Below are 18,661 nucleotides of genomic sequence, written 5' to 3' on the forward strand. Positions count from 1 at the left end.
CATTCCTCTGCCACATTTTTGGCTGGAACCATGTGTACCCCTTGGTTGATGGTTCAATCCCTGGGAGTCTTGGGGTGTCTGGGTGTCCGAAGTCATTGTTCTTCCCATGGGGCTGTAACCCCTTCAGCTCTTCTGGACCACCCTCCAGATCCTCCGTTGGGGACTCCAAACCCAGTCCAATAGTTAGTTGCTAGTTTCTGCCTCTGTATTTGTAGGGCTCTGGCAGGTCCCCTCTGGAGACAGCCATGGCATGCTCCTTTTGGAACACGCTTCTTGTCATAGTGTCAGAGTTTGGTGACTGTTTATAGGATGAATCCCCATGTAGGGCAGTCTCTGGGTGGCCTTTACTTCAGTCTCTGCTCCACACATTGCCTCCCTTATTGCTCCTGGGAATAAGGAGCTCCAGAAGGTGCTCCTACATGTATTAAAGACACATGCTTCACTATGTTCATAGCTGTCTTGTTTATAATAGCCAGAATCTGGAAAGAACCCAGATGTCCCTCAACAGAGGAATGGATACAGAAACTGTGGTATATATACACAATGGAGTACTATTCAGCTATTAAAAACAATGAATTCATGAAATTCTTAGATAAATGGATGGAACTAGAAAGTGTCATCCTGAACGAGGTAACCCAGTCACAAAAGAACGCACATGGTATGCACTCACTGATAAGCAGATGCTAGTCCAAAAGCTCAAAACAAACAAGTTACAATTCCCCCAGCACAGGAAACTCAAGAAGAAGGAGGACTTAAGTGAGGGTGCTATGGTTCCTCTGAGAAAGGGAACATAAGGATATTCTTAAGACAAGATTTTATTGTAATTTGATAAATTTAATTAAGTGAAATAATTCATTGACACTACAAATACTTATTTATTGATTTATTTATTATTTGCTGTAAATGTTATGGACTTATAATCTATTAGGATGTAAATGGACATATGAGTAAGACAGAGGAGTCTGATGACTTTAATTGGATGCAAATTTGGAGGTGACATTATCAAGATACTTATAAGTTTTCTGCAGAACCCTTGAATTCTGAAGGGATGGTTTAAAGCTCTTAGGAGGCTCAGCTGAAAACAAGATCATAATTCTTATTGTTTTCTACTCTTTAGCCCTTCTCTGAGTTTGTATTTAGCACTGAATCATATGTGCTATTTAACCAGAGTTCTATTTCTTCACATGATTTTTATAAAGATTGGGCTTAGGCCTTTAGTTTTAGCATGATCAATTACTACCAGATAACTGAGCACCTCCCTGGAGAGGAATTTTAATCCAGCAACATGGTTGCTCTAGCAAGTGATCATATCCAAAGTCCTCCTAGGTCAGTGTGATCTGGCTGGAATGTAGACATGTCTTTAATCCCAGGGTTCAAGCAGTTCAAGACCATCCAAGGACAGAGCAAGCTTAATGTAAAGGAAAGCTAGGCTCCAGGCATGATAGTACATGTCTTTAAATCCCAGCCCTCAGGAGACAGATGCACACAGACCTCTGAGTTTTAGTCAGTCAGTTCCATTGAATCGATGATTTGAGAGGCATTGTAGTGCAGCCAAGTTCTTGGCAGTTCAGTTTATAGAGTTCAGAGTCAGTTTTACAGGGATAGTTTTAAAGAGACATGTTGTAGATGGAAACAGAAAGAGCCAAAGAATGACAAACAGACAGAAGATTAGAAGAGATTGCCAGAGTTAGTTTGAGGCTAAGCAGAGAAATTCAGCTAGAAGATGAAAGAAGCCAGTTTGAATCAGTCAGTCTGGAAAAGAGTTTGGGCCAGAAAAGTTGAGTTGAATCTTCCTACCAGAATTCAGAAAACTAGAAAGGGTAAGCTTATTCAGTAGTAGGCCTCTGATATGACAATTACATCTGGCAAATAAAATTACATTTGTACCTTCCTGTTAATATATGTTTAAATGTATATGTTGCCTTTATAGAATCATGTTTTGTAAATACCAATACACAGGGTAGATGGTAAATGTGTAAAAAAGACATAATAATTTTTTTAATAAATCCTGTACTTATATTTAATCTGTCATTCATTAAATTACCCCTAGTTGTATTTCCATATTAGGTCATCATGGGTAGCTGCTGTTCTTTTCTTTGGAAAGAAAGGTTCTATATGAAAAGATGACAGTTTTTATAGAGTTCTATGACCTTGCTTCCTATGTTAAGAAGTGGAAAGAGCTTTATATAGAATAAGAATCTTTAGCTGTTGGTAGATGAAGGAAGAGATAGAATCCATGTCCCACTCTGATTCTGAAACATTTTCATATTCACCGCTCACATTTCAGCATGTTACCTGTGGGCCATGTCTTTTCTAGGTGGAGTTTCTGAGGGAACACAGTTTGAAGCACATATGGGAATAATTAGAGATTCCTCCAGGGAATTTGCTCTACTGTTTGGCCTATTTACCAGGAAGGCTGCTTATAGTTCATCCTACCTCAGACTTTTCCTGATCTATTGGATTCTACTAGGTTTCCCATGGAGTGAAAGGGCCCTGTGTTTCAAAATTCATAATAGGAGTACTCTGCCAATCTGACAACACCAGGAAAATAATAATAATAAATACCACTTCCCCTGCTTCTTTTAAAGACTTTGAAAAATTTAGAATCCACTCTGAAGTTCTGAAAAGGGAATCTATATGTATTTTATACATTGCATAAAAGATAGCAGCTGACATATTTGTAATTAGTAACATTTTAAAGCACGCCATCCTATTTCCTCTCCTCCTTTAGATTAGTCCAAACAGTTCTCTGGTCCTGATTATTCTTTGCCTTCTAAATTTCAGTACTCTAAGCAGGAAACAGTTTATTGCAAATGCTATCTGCACTACAGAATTGGTATTAGCAAAATTAACATTAAGTTTGAAAATAAAATGACAACATAAAATATGAGCAGCTGTGCTATTGAGAAATTGTAATCTCAGAACCAAATTTTGGAATCCTTAATAGCTAAATTGACAGAAATTATTTAAAAAACACTTTCTCTGACGATGAGTTTGGATGGCCAAGCTGCTGGCTAGAATGTACACACCTGAGCATTTATGTCCTCATACCAAGAAAACACCTTCAGTTTTATGTCATGTACTATGAGAAAGAAGGTATGATTACAATATAAATCCCCTCCTTCCTCATAATGTTAAGGGACTAAATAATAATAAGAGAGCACTAGTTAACAAAAGGATCTTTCCTATATTTAGGGCAACTCCAGAAACTTTATTATGACATGATGTAATGATAATGAATCAATCATTAATGAACCATTGGACAACCTGACCTCTTCCACTCTGTCAAATATCAGCATGTGGTTGAAAGAATGTTATATAAATGCTTATATTAAGGTTCAGCTCTTTCTAGCTCTATGAAGAATTGTGTTGGGATTTTGATGGGGATTGCATTGAATCTGTAGATTGCTTTAGGCAAGATGGCCATTTTTAGTACATTAACCCTGCCAACCCAAGAGCATGGGAGATCTTTCCAACTTCTGAGATCTACTTCAATTTCTTTCTTTAAAAATGGCATATTCATACTTATTTTAATATAAACAAGGAGTAAATAGGTGCATACCTAGTTCAAAAGCAATAATATTCTTATTTTAAGGTCACTTTATACTCTACTTGTCAGAATTGTAAATTATTTTATTAAATAATTTTTAGCATTTGTTTTATTTATTAAAATGTGTGTGTGTGTGAGTTTGTGTGTGTGTGTGTGTGTGCGCTAAACATTCAGGGTTTAATTCTCTATTTCTGCCCTATAGATGCCAATCAACATATCAGACTTGCCAACAACTGTGCTTCTGCACTGTGCCATCTCCCTGCCCCCCAAAAATGATATTCATGTGGACATTAAATAACTTTCCAAATGAAGTAACTCATTAGGTGTTTTACTTAGATCTAATTAATATGTATTTACCAAACTTCTGTAACACACAGGTTTTCCTGTCCCAGTTCTAAGACCACAGATGACATTTTCTTAAAGAGGTTCTCTCAAACTGTTCTAAGAAGTGTTAGGGAGATATGAAGTGTGTCAGGAACAAAGGTCTCTGGGTTATCACCTTGCTGTGTAATCATTGCTGTGTAATCATAATTGCGTACCTCTTGGACTCCCAGGCAACAACTTGGAAAATGACCAAAAATGGGTGAATATCATTTCTGCTACTTACATAGGAAATTGCCACTTTCACCTTAGATCTTATTTTGAAACATTAGAAAAGTCAAGATATGGAGAGACTGAGTACTCCTTTATCACCTCTTAGGGGGAGGCAGAAAGGTCAGGTTTTATTTCATTCTTTTATTTGTGCTGCCTCCTGGATTCCTCTGCTTTCATTCCTGTCTCACAGATATGATTTTCTTCCTTTACTGTCAGCAGAACTCCAGCCTCCTCACCAGTTCTGTGGGTCCTTGAAAGGCTGTTTCAAGAAAATCTCAGTCCTTCCAATTGCACGAAAGGAGTATGGCTAAGTAGGGAAGCCCCAGGGATCACAGAGGGAGTCCAGTCGCCAGGAAAGGGTCTGGACCTCTTGTGTTTCTCCATCTTTGAGAGGGACTTATGTTGTACACAGAGTATTTTATAAATGCTTTCTGTGTGCCTTATCTTTTCTTGGTTCTATTGACATCTGTGTTCTCTTGGCCATAGCATTTTGATGTAACACAAACTGTTCTTAAGTATAAACCATAGCTATATAGCACACCATGAAGGATAAAACAGCATCATAAAACTATCACTGAAGCTCAACTTCCTTTTCACGTATTGAACAAAAAGACACAATTTTATCAGTTTTGTTGCAGCAGGATCCAGTGGTTCTGTAAATTGCTTCCTTCCAATGTTATGTAATAGCTGCATAAAACATCGCAAATTAAATTGCCTGCATGAAGTGCATAATAGCAATCCTACTGTGTTTAAGAGTATTGACACGAATCTCTACATAGGGAAAAATAATGCTATTACAGTTGGATCTGGAAAAGAATCTTTGAGAATAATGAAAATCAAATCTATACACATATAAAATATATATTTGTATCTTCAAATTTTTTAACCTATGTTTTGTCAAAATCATTGATAATGAAATTAGAAACCACATGTTTTTAAAAGTTTCTTGAATGTTTTCCACACTGTATGGGAGAAATTTTAGGCATGAACATGAAAGTTGGAAAAGAAGTAGAATTTTCATTAATGCTATAATGACATTAAAGAAAATACTAGTATTAATTTTGTGATGATATGTTTTTTTCCTCTGCATTTTTGTTTTGACAGGTAGCTTACAAATGATTTGAAGTTCTGATCCTTTCTGAGTCACAACAGATTATTTCTCTCACAACTCATATATTGCTGTTTATGCATGAATTAGGTATGTTACCAGTATTGCCATGGGTGAGTAGACAAGGCATATCAGTCCAGCCACGTTTGTTTTGCAGGAGAATTCCTGGCAGAGCATTCAGGGTTCTGTTTGGGTGGAGAAACTAGATAGGGGGTGAAGGTATAAAAAAGCATGCCATGCTGTGGTAAGGACTGTTAAGATGACAACATATTTATATGACTCTCCTTAGATAAGATTGTAGTATGTTCAACTGAGGATGAAAATACAAAATAGAAAAGTTTAAAAAAATTAAGCATTCTCTCTGATATTTCTTCTGCTTCTGGTGGGTTTTTATAAACAAGAAGAAAGAGTTGGACCTAGAAAACCAGCATAGTGAAATGAACAAAAGATTTGGTTTTTGTTAGTTGGCAAAATCATCTGTATCGGTAGCAGGATTTCTTTGTACTTTGATCTTTTTGTGCTGATACTTAAGCTTTTATTTTATGACCTCTTTCTAATAGTAGAACCAGGCCAGGTCAAAAACATTGTAATTGTACCTGGGAGTTGGCGAGAAACAAGTGCTCTACCTTGATCCTGCTGCACGAGGAGAATGGGCTGTGATCGGAACTGTGGGCTCATTGCTGGCGCTGTAATTGGTGCTGTCCTGGCGGTGTTTGGAGGCATTCTCATGCCAGTCGGAGACATGCTCATTGAGAAGACAATCAAAAGGGTAAGAGTGACTGACAGAATCTGTTGTACCATTTACTTATTTTACCGTGTCTCTTGTCATCATTGTGTTATTGTTCTGAATGCTTGTTTTATTATGCCTGGTAATTTTATGCTTTGAGTAAGAAGAGTGGATCAATGTAACCTCACAAGAAAAGTGAGCATGTGCGAAACACTACAATGTAATGCAAAATTGGCTCACATACACTTTTATAAAGAAAATGTAAATTGGACTAGAATACATTATTAATCTTAAGCATCAAATTTTGATAAAACTGCAGGTCATAGTCTTGTCGTTTAGTAGAAATAATGTTCTTTATTTCTGGACTAGACTGGCATGCTTTTGAATAGAAATATTCAAATAAGTATGTTAGTTGCATTTTAATTTAACCTGAAAAAAATGCACATGTCTATTTGGGTTTGAATGTTAAAAAGTGTTTAATGAGAAGCTCTGGAAAACTGCTCGTTTAAATACGTACAATAGTCATTACTAATAAATAGTCTCTGTTTGCTCACTTTAGGACTTGGCTTTGCTAAACTTTCAGCAAAAATGTTCTGTAGGACACATTTTGACTAACATCAATAAATTGGGTCTTAAACTCAGATTGGAATGGTCTAAATATATGGATATGGACAAAATCATCTTCTTCCCTATTTCAATGTGATTAGCTTCTAATTCAAAGAAATTTTAGGGAATTGAAGATACTTTAAGGGGAATCCTATCTGCTGTGGTCCTGAAGTAAATTCAACAGTTTGGAAACAGTGGTTACAAATAAAAGAAATCTTCCCAGAACAAAGTGAAGGATAGAGAAAAAGTTTCTGCCCTGCCGAGAGGCACACATGTTTATTTGAAAAGTTATCAACTAACAGTGCCCAAATGTCATTTGCATGAGCACTGGCCTCATCTCCCAAATTAGTTTTGATTCTAGCAACCTAGACAGACAGTAACTATACTTCAGAGAGGAGAACCAAACAAATGGAATCATTGTATGTATTTGTACTGAAACTTCTGTTATTGGCAAGACCATTCAGTCTCTTTTCTACTTGTTAATTTTTGGCTATATCACCTTCTTCTAGATAAAAGCAAGCATTATTTGCATTCACAGGAACATTGCTTTAATAAGATTAATATAAAAACCCTCATATATAGTTATTCACAAATAGAAGTTACTGCTTCATGATTTTACTTGTTTCATTATAAATGCTGAGGACTTAAAGTGAAATACTCCCTTCTTTAATTATTTAGCTGTCATCTCTCTGTGTAGAGTATTAAAAGTGAGCATTCCTACACACACACACACACACACACTATATTGTTCAATAATTTCACAATCATCACTTATATGTTTCCAAATGTTTGCATTTAGTGAAAAAAACATGTTACATTGTGCAATAAATGTTTTAAAATATACATACTATTGTGTGTGTATACAAAAACATTATATATGATCTTTAACTCAAGATCATATTTATATATTTTTGGTAGTATTATTGATATAGAATTACAAAAAAGGGTAGGGGTGGATGAGGAGAGGCTTGCTTGACCAGGTTTAAGGAGTGGGGGTAGGGGAGAATGGAACAGCCACTGCTCCAGGCCTTTTTTATTTTGTTACTTGTGGTTTACAACCAGATCATCATAGATTATTTTCTCTGTTAACCCATAGACTGGAGCTATCTTTTGGACAAAAAAGTCACAATCTTCTAGGATACAATATTATAAACTAGTAAGAACAATGGCTGATTACTGATAAGTTATCCTTTTCTTCATATAACAAAATTTGTTCATATAAACTTTCTTGAATAGTACGTGAGTGCTAGCAGCCTTCTGAATTAAATCTAATAATTTTGCATGAGCTCATAATGAGAACTCATAAAAAGAGCATTTTAGACAACTGTGTCAAAGTTAGATTTTGTGGAATAAATTATTTGGAACAAAATAACTCAAAAAGTTTAAGAAATATCTAAAACAAAGTGTGTCCTATGGAAAACATGAACAAGCCTTTGAGAGCATAGAATTAAATTTTGTATAATATGAAAAAATAAATGTTATATAGGAAGAAAAATGAGAGTATTCATCAATATTCAGGACGATGCTGAAATTTTGTTTGATTTTGAAGAAGCATATCATTTAAGAAGCTCATAAGACTAGTTAATAGTAGGAGAAAAGTTGTGGCCTGCAACTAAATGCAGTGAAGAGAGACAGGCTCAGGAGCTATGTGGAAGGAAGATAGAAAGACTGTAAAATTCAGGCAGTAGATGAGTCCTAGGAAGCAGTGTCTTCAGACCCAACAGATGCACTTATGAACTCACAGAGACTGTGACAGCATGCAGACGACCCACACAAATTCAAACTAGACAAAAAGCCAGCAAAGCAAAGGGAAGAGGACACAAATTCCTACTTCCTATCCAAAAATCTATACAATTGATACCTGCTGTGTGAATTACTTTTCTTCAATGTAGCATCAATTTGAGTGATTTAAACTGCAGGTCAGGAAAGGTTCCGTGCAGGACTAAGAAGTAGTTGGCCTACACAAAATGGGCTCCATGTTTTATTTTGCTGTTTTTGTTGCTCTAATTTGGTTTAGGTTTTCTGGTTTATTTGTCTTCTTTGCTTTGTTTTCTTTCTATTTTTATTTTCATTTGAGACAGAGAGCAAATGAAAGAAAGGAAGAAAAGAAAGAGAGAGAGAAAGAAAGGAAGGAAGAAAGAAAGAGAGAGAGAGAAAGGAAGGAAGAAAGAAGGAAAGAAAGAAAGAAAGAAAGAAAGAAAGAAAGAAAGAAAGAAAGAAAGAAAAAGCAAAAGAGAAAGAGAGAAAGAAATTGGGTGGGCTAGGTGGTGGGTAGGAGGGTTGGATCTGGAAGGAGTTGGCGTTGGAGGGAAAAACATGATCAAAGTATTTTGTAAGGTATTAAAAGGGCTAGTATAATAAACAAGCAGAGCTATTATAATAAACAAGAAGTGGGTATAAAGCAAAGTACTTGGATTTAAGAATCTTTAAACACTAAGAAGAAGAATAAATAGTTGGTGATGTAATAAACATACTTCTATATTATTTTCAGTAAGATGAAAGGAAACATGTATTTAGAGAGAAGTACCATCAGTAGACTAGTGGTATAATTAAGACTTCCCCATGTAAAAAATCATTTAATTGTCATAAATAAACATTTGAGATTATTTCATCAATTTTATTATTTTAAGATATTAAATCAACTATGTCTTAATTAGTCAATAGGAAAAATTAGAGGTTAAATGTTATAATCTTGAATAGTATGACCCTTAAATAGATGTGGTTGGGAAATGAAGACAAGAAAGCTACAGAATAAGCATTGTGGCACAAATCTTTGTAGAAGAGAATTAAAAATAGTTTTTATAGAATAGAATGTCTTTGCTTATAGGTCCATTATATAGCAAAAGCCCTGAAGTTGGGAAGCTTAAGGAAGAGTGATTGATGTATGGATGAATTCGAATTTTAGACAGAGGGATTGAATCAGTGAAGAAAGGAATAAATATGGATTTATCAGAAGATGTCCAGTTAGCTTGTTGGTAGAAATACATATTTGAAGAAGTGAAAGTATAGATATTTGGCAAATGGCTTGATGCAAGTATCACTCTGTACTCAAAGGTCAGAGTTCAGATAGATTTGGTCATTGCTGGGAAATTACAGATAAATCTAGATAAGCATGTTGCCGTTTAGGGGTTGAATATCCAAAGAAAAGAGCAGGGTTGTGTACTATAAGAATTTGTGCATAGTCAGAGGCAAGGATAGGCAGGAAAGGAAAAGAAGGGTTTTTGTTGTTGTTGTTGTTATTGTTGTTGTTGTTTGCTTGTTTGTTTTTAGTTTATGAACAAGGGGGTGGGGGGGGGAAGAGTGCAATTTAGAAGGAAACAGGTATTAAGGGAAGAGCAAATGAAATGTTTCCTGGCTGATGAAGGTTAAAGAAACAATGTTTAGGGCATGTGGAGATGACCCAGTTAGTGACATATTGGTCACACAGGTGGGAAGGCCTGAGCTCTAGCTTCAGAATCCATGTTAAGCCTGCCATGGTAGCTCATAGTTGACATCTCAGTAATGAAGAAACAGAGACAGATGGATTCCTGGGGGATTTCTGGCCAGCAGCCTAACCTGAGCTCTGACTCAAAGGGGTTATTTTTCCTCAAAAAGGACTGTGGATTTTAGAGATCTGAAAGAATGATAACTGAGGTAGATCTTAGGACACCATATGCAAGTGCACACCATTTTGGCTCACAATCAATGCTTTAGGCACAGAATTTAGCACATGTTGGTTTCCTTTTCTTTCTCAGGTTATTATCATGTAGTTCATCAACCCAAATGGCAGTGTCCTATGTTAAGTTCCTATATAAAATATAAAAGTATAATTTTTGAATCTCTGAAATGTTAAATCTTAATTCTCCAATATAATTCAATAATTTTAATCCATATTTTAGTTGATCATAACCTAATTTAATGAATTAAAACTTAGCAATAAAGCCATTTGTTCTTTTTTAAACACAACTGTAACCAATAATATGAATTCTTTCACTTTACAGATATAACCCACAAATGAAAGAACTTTTATTAGCTTATATTAATCATACATACCAATGAGTCTCCCTGTGATATTTTCCTACACATAGGATATATTTTATCATATTCATGCCTCATGATCCTCTTTGTCCTCTCTCAGCAACAATCTTCTCTTCAAGCACTACTTCTACCTGACTTTTTTTCTTTACTGGGGACAGGATGGATGAGTTTGATTAGTGTTGTTTACATGAGGACAGGTGGGATTCAGTGACCCCTCTCCCTCTCCCTAATGGAATACTGCTCTGTCCAAACTTCTTCACATCACATTCAGGTACTAACAACTCTGATGAGTCCTCGAGCAAAGCAGCCACACCAGCCATGCCATGTCACCACATTCTTTCCCTTTCTCAAGTTCCTTCATTTCTTCTAGCCCTTCTCTTTGGATGTTCTCTGGGATTTAAAGGCATCATAGAGATGTAGAGATGCCTCATTCAAGGCTGAGCCAACAAGAAGCAGTCACTTATCCTCAGTACTTTCTCAGTTGTAAGACTTTACAATACCCACCATACTAACCATATGAGAATTTGTCTAGATTTACTGTACCAGGAGAGAATTCCCGCCTGTGCAGTGGAGCCTCACATCCAAGCTGAAAGTGGTTGGCCACTCCTACCAATGTCATTGTCCTTCTGAGTATACTCTTCTACTTAGAACCAGTTCTGAGTAGATTGGATGTATCTTTACATTATAAGGAAACTAAGATATAACTAAGTTAAATAATCTGCACACTCACGTGAAGCTACAATATTTAGTTTCTAATGTAGTATCTAGTTTCAATATATTCTGAATGTACTATACATGACTCAGTTTTCACAAGGTCTTTGGTGAATGGGGTGATTTTTATAATTTTGTGAATGGCCTACTCCAATGCAAGACAATATAAGGGAGCTTTAATTATTACATTAACATTGACTGTTACATGAAGGAGACATACATATTTGGTTTTACCATTATATTAAAAGAGTACTCACCCATACAACTGTCAAAGTTAGTGTGCACACCTCAGTCTTTGAGTGATAGCTTCCCAACCTTAACAGTCTACTAGCTTATCTGTTTGCCGAATAAAACAATAAGTATGGTCAGAAATCATTTCTGGTCTCATAAGAGTATATTGACTTATTTTCACTAGGGACTGAAATAATTTTGTATTTTGCATAACACAAGATAAGCAGTAACTATTATAATGGGTCTTAAAATTTTTATGATCTATAGATCCGCAGTCTTGTGACATAAGTCGATACATATTTCAGCTTTAATATTCACAAACACCTTTATCTTAAGAAAGCTGTGTATAATCAGTTTTGTAACTTTTCTCTAATACTGGGCTAGTGTGGAAATAAGCATTTAGGCTGCATATCTTTTTTAAGGGATTTCATCATAGAAAAGCAATAGCTATCTGAACATCACATGATCAGATCATGTTCCTGTGCACATGGGCTACAGTACTATAGCATTTTCAAACACATCCTAACCTGCTGCCTTGATCTCTTCTCTAGTGGCTTCCATTATCCCCAGCATTAAGCAGTATCATTTCCCAGAGACAGGAACCTCAATTCATACCTACCAACTAAACAGCTGATCGGGCATGTGTATGTTAGGGAAACCAGTAACAGCATGAACCAAAGGAGGACTCATGTAAGACTCAATAACTCAAACTTCCTTAAGACTGTGCTACTATTTGCCCAGGCTGCCCTTATTCCAGCCATGTGTTTTCAAGGAGACGCAACCTCACAAAGCATGTCACTTCTCCCTCCTCTTTCCTGATCCTATCATTCAGTGAACTGATATTTCCAGGTGGAGAAAGTAGGTTAGGTTGTTCCTATGTTCGTGGGCTCCCTTGGGCTAATTTTCTATGAAATATGTTTCTTCCTCTTCCCCTTGAACACTCTCAAACATGGGCACTCTTCCCAAATTACTTAATTGGAAGTTATAGACTCTCTTTGTTTGCTCTAGTTACTATGACTACACAGACTTCCTGTTCTAGTTAAAGCACTAGAAAGGAAGCTGGACAAGCGTTTATGGTAACTCTCTTACCTTGCAGACAAAAAGGACCCTAAGGGGTTTAGTAGCTTTCTACTTGGTCCCAAAGCTCCTAAGCAGGAGGCAGTTTCTAATAAAAGCTGTTTCGGTTCTGATGCTGTATATTTAATTGCTTTATATTTTCAGTACCGCTGGTATATATGGTTTCTAATTAGTATCATCTAATGAGTATCATGCACACACAAAGGGAAACACACACACACACACACACACACATACACACACACACACACACACACACACACATCACCCCTTCTTAACTTTGCTCTTTGAAAACTAGTGATGCAGTGACTAATTAAAGAGTTGTATTATTTGTAAAAACACAATCAGGTAGTCCCCAGGCATAGGATTCACAGAGGTCTTATTGAACAAGATTCCAATGAGGAAATACCCATATTTATGTAACTAATCCTCAAGAATTTATGATTTTTATTTAATAAAGATTAGTTACAGTCCCTTGAATTGATCAACTTTGGACGAAAGAAGTTTTGTTGCTGTTGTCGTCATTGTTGAAAGCTCCCAATAGTACTCACGTTGTCTCTCAGCTTTTCCCTTTTGCTACATTAACGCAGATTCTCAGAGTTGGAAGATAATACCTGGAAAAAAATCTTTTGTTTGATAACATTTAGAATCAGCTTAACTTGCTGTTTTGTTGACTAAAGGAATGTTGCGACAGGTTCCCTTGAAAGGTTGCCTTAAAAGAAACAGAGATGGCTTCACCACTTACACACTGGTTCTCTTCATAATCGTTAACCAAGAGAGTGTCCTTTATGTGGACCGCATTCCTGCTTCAAGTGTGTGACAAAGTTACACAAATTCTCACGAGGAGTTCCTTTTATTCTGACTAAACATAACAAGGTCCTAGAAGGTTCCACGTGCATTACAAAAAAACAAAACAAACTTGTTTTCTTTTTCGTAGGAAGTTGTCCTAGAAGAAGGAACCACTGCTTTCAAAAACTGGGTTAAAACGGGTACCACTGTGTACAGACAATTTTGGATCTTTGATGTGCAAAACCCAGATGATGTGGCAAAGAACAGCAGCAAAATCAAGGTTAAACAGAGAGGTCCATACACATACAGGTGAGTGAGCTCTTGAGAAGGAGTAGTGTTCTCACTTTGTTTCTGAGTACTCTTTTGCCTAAGGAATTTCATTGTATTGAAGTGTACTTATTGTTTTGCCAACAAAATTTGCATCAAAATGTTTTCCATACAAGTAAAGGATCGTATTCTATAGATTTAGATTCTATCTATATATGCTACCCAAATGTCACCTATCATATATTATATGAAAAAGAAATATAGACTTATTATCATTTTAAAACTAATAAAGAGATTCCCCCCTCAAAAACCTATGAATATTTTGTTTGACACTTCTGTCACGTTCTGAACTGTGCCGTTGGCATGCTGAGAATTTTATGAATACATGATGAAACATGTATACATACATTCTTAAGATGAAACAGGTATTTTACTTCTGTGATTATCCTGGTGGGCCCTCTAGGCCAGACACAATAACAGCACCCATCAACTGCTATTGCAAGTGGATTAAAAAGGCTCTACTTATGCATTTTAAACTCCTTTGTGAGATTCAGATACATACTCAGTTTTAAGAACTACAGAGCTAAAATGATTTTCCACAGTTGCAGTTCCTGCTAAGTGTTGAGGTCAGCTATGTATTGAGATTTAAATAGCAATTTAAAGCATATCTTAAGTATTCTAATAGTTTATGTAATAAGGTTACAAATAGAATCTTAAATAAATATACCTGGGGGAAATAATCAGTCAGAAACTTTCATTGGTAGTAAAAGAAGGCAGAAGAATCAAAAGAATCAGAAACTCTGAACCCATTGTAAATTGAGACTATAGAAAAATATGCCCTGTAAGACAACCACTGGTTGATTTGGCCAATGACTGTTAAAATGATATTGATGAAGCAGTAATTGACAGTATAAAACATAATCAAAGCATAAAATTACATGCTTTAATATCACAATTACATCTCAATTCTGATTACTTTTTAACTCCTAGATATTTCACATTTAACATTTATGGTTTTATGGCAAGAATATTAATAAAGGTATCATGTAACCACGTGCAGAGAGCTAATTCTCTTGACCTTGTTAACAAATACATCCAAAGACATCTATTTTATATTTTAAAATTTGAGTGATTATGTTAATTTGAGTGATTAAGAACTTTCTTAAGATGAGGCATGCTTTACTGATTTTGTTTTCTCTTACTGAGTGCCATCTACTGGTTTGATGTTGTAATTGCTATTTTGGGAAAACTTGATTCAGTCATACCTACATTGAAGTCTTTGAAATTGCCAAAGCCTTACTTGAATCATTATTAATAGGTACCTGAATTTTAAAATAGATATTTTATGAGAAAGGCATTACTAGGAATTTGGTGCCTTGGGGTTTTTAGATGTGTTAGGTGGCTTAATCATCTAACTCAACAGAGAATAAATGATAAAGTTTGTACAGCATCTATTAAAATACTGTTCCTGATTTTAGACCATGAGCATGTTTTTAAGTAATATGGCCACTTCATGAAACACTGAGAGTCATGTATCCTGGCCTACCCTAGAACTTACTTGAATTACCTAGTTCAAGCCTGAGCTAAAACATACCAAGAAGTAAGAAAATACTGAACATACCCCAAACTCATGTTTATAGGGACCTATAATCTGTATCTGATAGGAATTCAAAAGTTTCCTAACAGACAGCAGGAGTTGGCGAGGATGTGGAGAAAGAGGAACACTCCTTCACTGCTGGTGGGATTGTAAGATGGTACAACCACTATGGAAATCAGTCTGGCAGTTCCTAAGAAAACTGGACATGACACTTCCGGAGGACCCTGCTATACCTCACCTAGGCATATATCCAGAAGATTCCCCAGCATGCAATAAGGACACATGCTCTACTATGTTTATAGCAGCCTTATTTATAATAGCCAGAAGCTGGAAAGAACCCAGATATCCCTCAGTGGAGGAATGTATACAGAAAATGTGGTATATATACACAATGGAGTACTATTCAGCAATTAAAAACAATGAATTTATGAATTTTTTAGGCAAATGGTTGGAATCAGAAAATATCATCCTAAACTAGTTAACACAATCACAAAAAAAATGCACATGGAATGCAATCATTGATAAGTGGATATTAATTAGCCCTGAAGTTCTGAATACTGAAGATACAATTAGCATATCAAATGATTCCCATGAAGAAGGAAGAAGAAGGCCCTAATCCTGGAAAGGCTTGATCCAGCATTGTAAGGGAGTACCAGGACAGAGAAAAGGGAGGGGGAAAGATAGGAGAATGGATGGAGAGAAGAGGACTTATGGGACATATGGGGGTGGGGACTGGGAAAGGGGAAAGCTTTTGGAATGTAAACAAAGAATATAGAAAATAAAAAAAGTTTCCTATCCAACTACTAGGCTCATGAATTTTCAATACTATAGTTGTAACTCAGCTCCTATAATTAATATCCAGAGATAGAATGGTGTGCTGAACGAGGTCTACCCTATTTCATTTTAATGTCTGCTTAGTACCAACAAAATGTTTTTCTACAAAATAATCACCTTTTAACACAGTCTTGAAAACTATTACAAGTGTTAAAGCCAGGAGATTAAGAACTAAGAACTCAATATGTAAAATGAAGAGAGAGTTAGGCCTGGATCCCTTTAAACTGGAAATGACAATTGGTTGCTTAGTAGTGATTTCATGAATGGACTTAACAACATGTAGGCTGGATAGACTACACACTTGGAGAGGTCTTTCTAATATGAAAAGCATATTTCTACTCTCTGACCCTCTTTACTTCAGGATAAAGACAGCCATTAAGTTGTATAGTCCTTGTATGTCTGAAATCTCACTTTGTGACTTTTATTCTCACCAATTGTTTCTCCCTTACTCTTTAATTAAACAACACTCAAGCACTTGCATTTCTCAAACCAGACTATTATGATCTTCAGTATTTTAAGCCTGCTACTTTTAGTCCTTTTAATGTATGCTTACATTTACTTAGGCCCACCACATGGAATTGCTACCAAAGTAAGTTTCTGACCTATTCTACTTTAACTAGTCCAAAGCCCAGTGTCTATTTTAACTCAGTTCATTCTATTTTCTACTTTTCTGTTCCAGGTTTAACTACCTTTGCTAGAGATGTCTAAATAGCTAATTGTTTACCCTGAAATTCTTTTCATGTAAATTGTGATTTGTTCTGGGTTCAAATAGTATTTGTTGAAAGAATTGAGAAATTTGATATGCAAGATTTTGACGCCCCCTCATTTTGTTGACTTATGTTTGTTTCAGAGTTCGTTATCTGGCCAAGGAAAATATAACTCAGGACCCCGAGGACAACACTGTCTCTTTTGTACAGCCCAATGGAGCCATCTTTGAGCCTTCACTGTCTGTTGGAACAGAGGATGACAACTTCACAGTTCTCAATCTGGCTGTGGCAGTGAGTGGATAGCAGCTGCTATGTGGACCATTTCAGAGCTTCTAACAATAATCTCCTAAGTACCCTCATCATTTGGCCTTAGTTGTTTTGCCACATCATAAAAACCATGTTTTATGTTATTGACCCATCTGGAGAGATGACCCAATCAGCATAACCAATTGACTTCATTGATTGATTAATTAGTCTCATTTAAAACCAGATCTTAAAAAATGTAATCCTAGATGGGATTAGAAAAATGGTAGAAATTATAATTTTCGGCTATGTAGGATGTGGCAGATTTTGAAGGTTTATCTTTATTTTAATTGGACTTGATTTTTATATTTAATCCATCTATTTAAAATATATAATGTAGTTATTTTTCAAACAGTGATTTTTTTTGTTGTAGGCTGCACCACATATCTACCCAAATACATTTGTTCAAGTTGTACTCAACTCGCTTATCAAAAAGTCCAAGTCGTCTATGTTCCAAACACGATCTTTGAAAGAACTCTTGTGGGGTTACAAAGATCCCTTCTTGAGTTTGGTTCCATATCCTATAAGTACCACAGTTGGTGTGTTTTATCCTGTAAGTACCAAATATAAATGTTTGCTGGATTTTTCAAGCATACAAATAAAATGTCAATGGAAACATTTATAGTTTTGCATATTTCCTTACTAGTTAATCTGAGAACATATAATTCATTATTTTTAATGCCTACATCTTACATGCTATCAGTTTTCATAGTAAAAAATTACTTAATATATTTGACTAAATTAATTTTAATTTAAAAATTAATCAAATTTTATTCTTATAGAAAATTGAAATTCATGAAAATATGTAAATATTTGCAAATTGCATTTACTTCTATTTTTTCTAAAGAATCAAGGTTAATATGTCTCTGTATTGAAAATCAAACATGAGATCATATCTTTCCTAATTTTGTAGAGCTGTAATTTTATTAAAGTTTTAATTAAAAAGTTACTGTGAATTTTCACTTGAGATATTCAGCAAGTTGCACTCAGTGAGGATTGCCAGTCAACTTCACAGAATGGCAGTTTGTTGATTAAGAGGATGTAGACTTCTTGCTATATGTAGCTTTTGCTTTCCATTTTGGCTTTCTAATGGGATGAGAATGAGATGGCTTACCCAAGTCTCTGTTTTGATCCTTGTATAGTCTGACACTGGGTCACCATACTGCTTATACTTTGCAGTTCCTTGTTGATAATGTTTCAGATTATTCAGTGGTATATTAGTTAATTATTAACAGAAATGCCTGGAGGAATTAGAGTTAATTTTATTTGAATTAAATCACTACAGCCCCTCCTTTGGCTAAAAGATTTTTAAATTTTGGTTGTATAATCTTGTTAATTTTAGTAATCACTACTAATGATTTGAAAATTTAGAATGTATCTAGAAATCTGTTGAAATCTTCTAAGTTTGGCTCTTTACCTGAGCTCACTAGGAGCAGGGAGCAATATTACAGCATGTTATCTCATGGCAATGCTAGAAAGGCATGAAAAGCCATGGCTACTTGTTTTCTTATATTTTGTGTGATCATATAACACTCATTTATAG

The 18,661-nt window shown here is 35.6% G+C and overlaps 1 protein-coding gene across 12 annotated transcripts in view; it reads left to right on the forward strand.

Annotated features, from left to right (window-relative positions):
* The window catches only part of Cd36 (CD36 molecule), a 91,026-nt gene that overhangs the window by 53,979 nt on the left and 18,386 nt on the right, over positions 1-18,661 (forward strand). For 8 of the 12 annotated variants that reach the window (XM_052173115.1, XM_052173119.1, XM_052173116.1 and 5 more), the window contains 5 exons: positions 5,249-5,342; positions 5,813-6,021; positions 13,559-13,719; positions 16,959-17,106; positions 17,492-17,671. In XM_052173115.1, coding sequence (XP_052029075.1) covers positions 5,902-6,021; positions 13,559-13,719; positions 16,959-17,106; positions 17,492-17,671 — 609 coding nt within the window. In that variant the 5' untranslated portion in view covers positions 5,249-5,342; positions 5,813-5,901. The remainder of the gene's footprint in view (positions 1-5,248; positions 5,343-5,812; positions 6,022-13,558; positions 13,720-16,958; positions 17,107-17,491; positions 17,672-18,661) is intronic. The other 4 variants (XM_052173125.1, XM_052173123.1, XM_052173124.1 and 1 more) reach the window with 1 other exon arrangement.

This window comes from Apodemus sylvaticus, chromosome 2 (assembly GCF_947179515.1).
Source record: "Apodemus sylvaticus chromosome 2, mApoSyl1.1, whole genome shotgun sequence".
Taxonomy (NCBI): Eukaryota; Metazoa; Chordata; class Mammalia; order Rodentia; family Muridae; genus Apodemus; species Apodemus sylvaticus.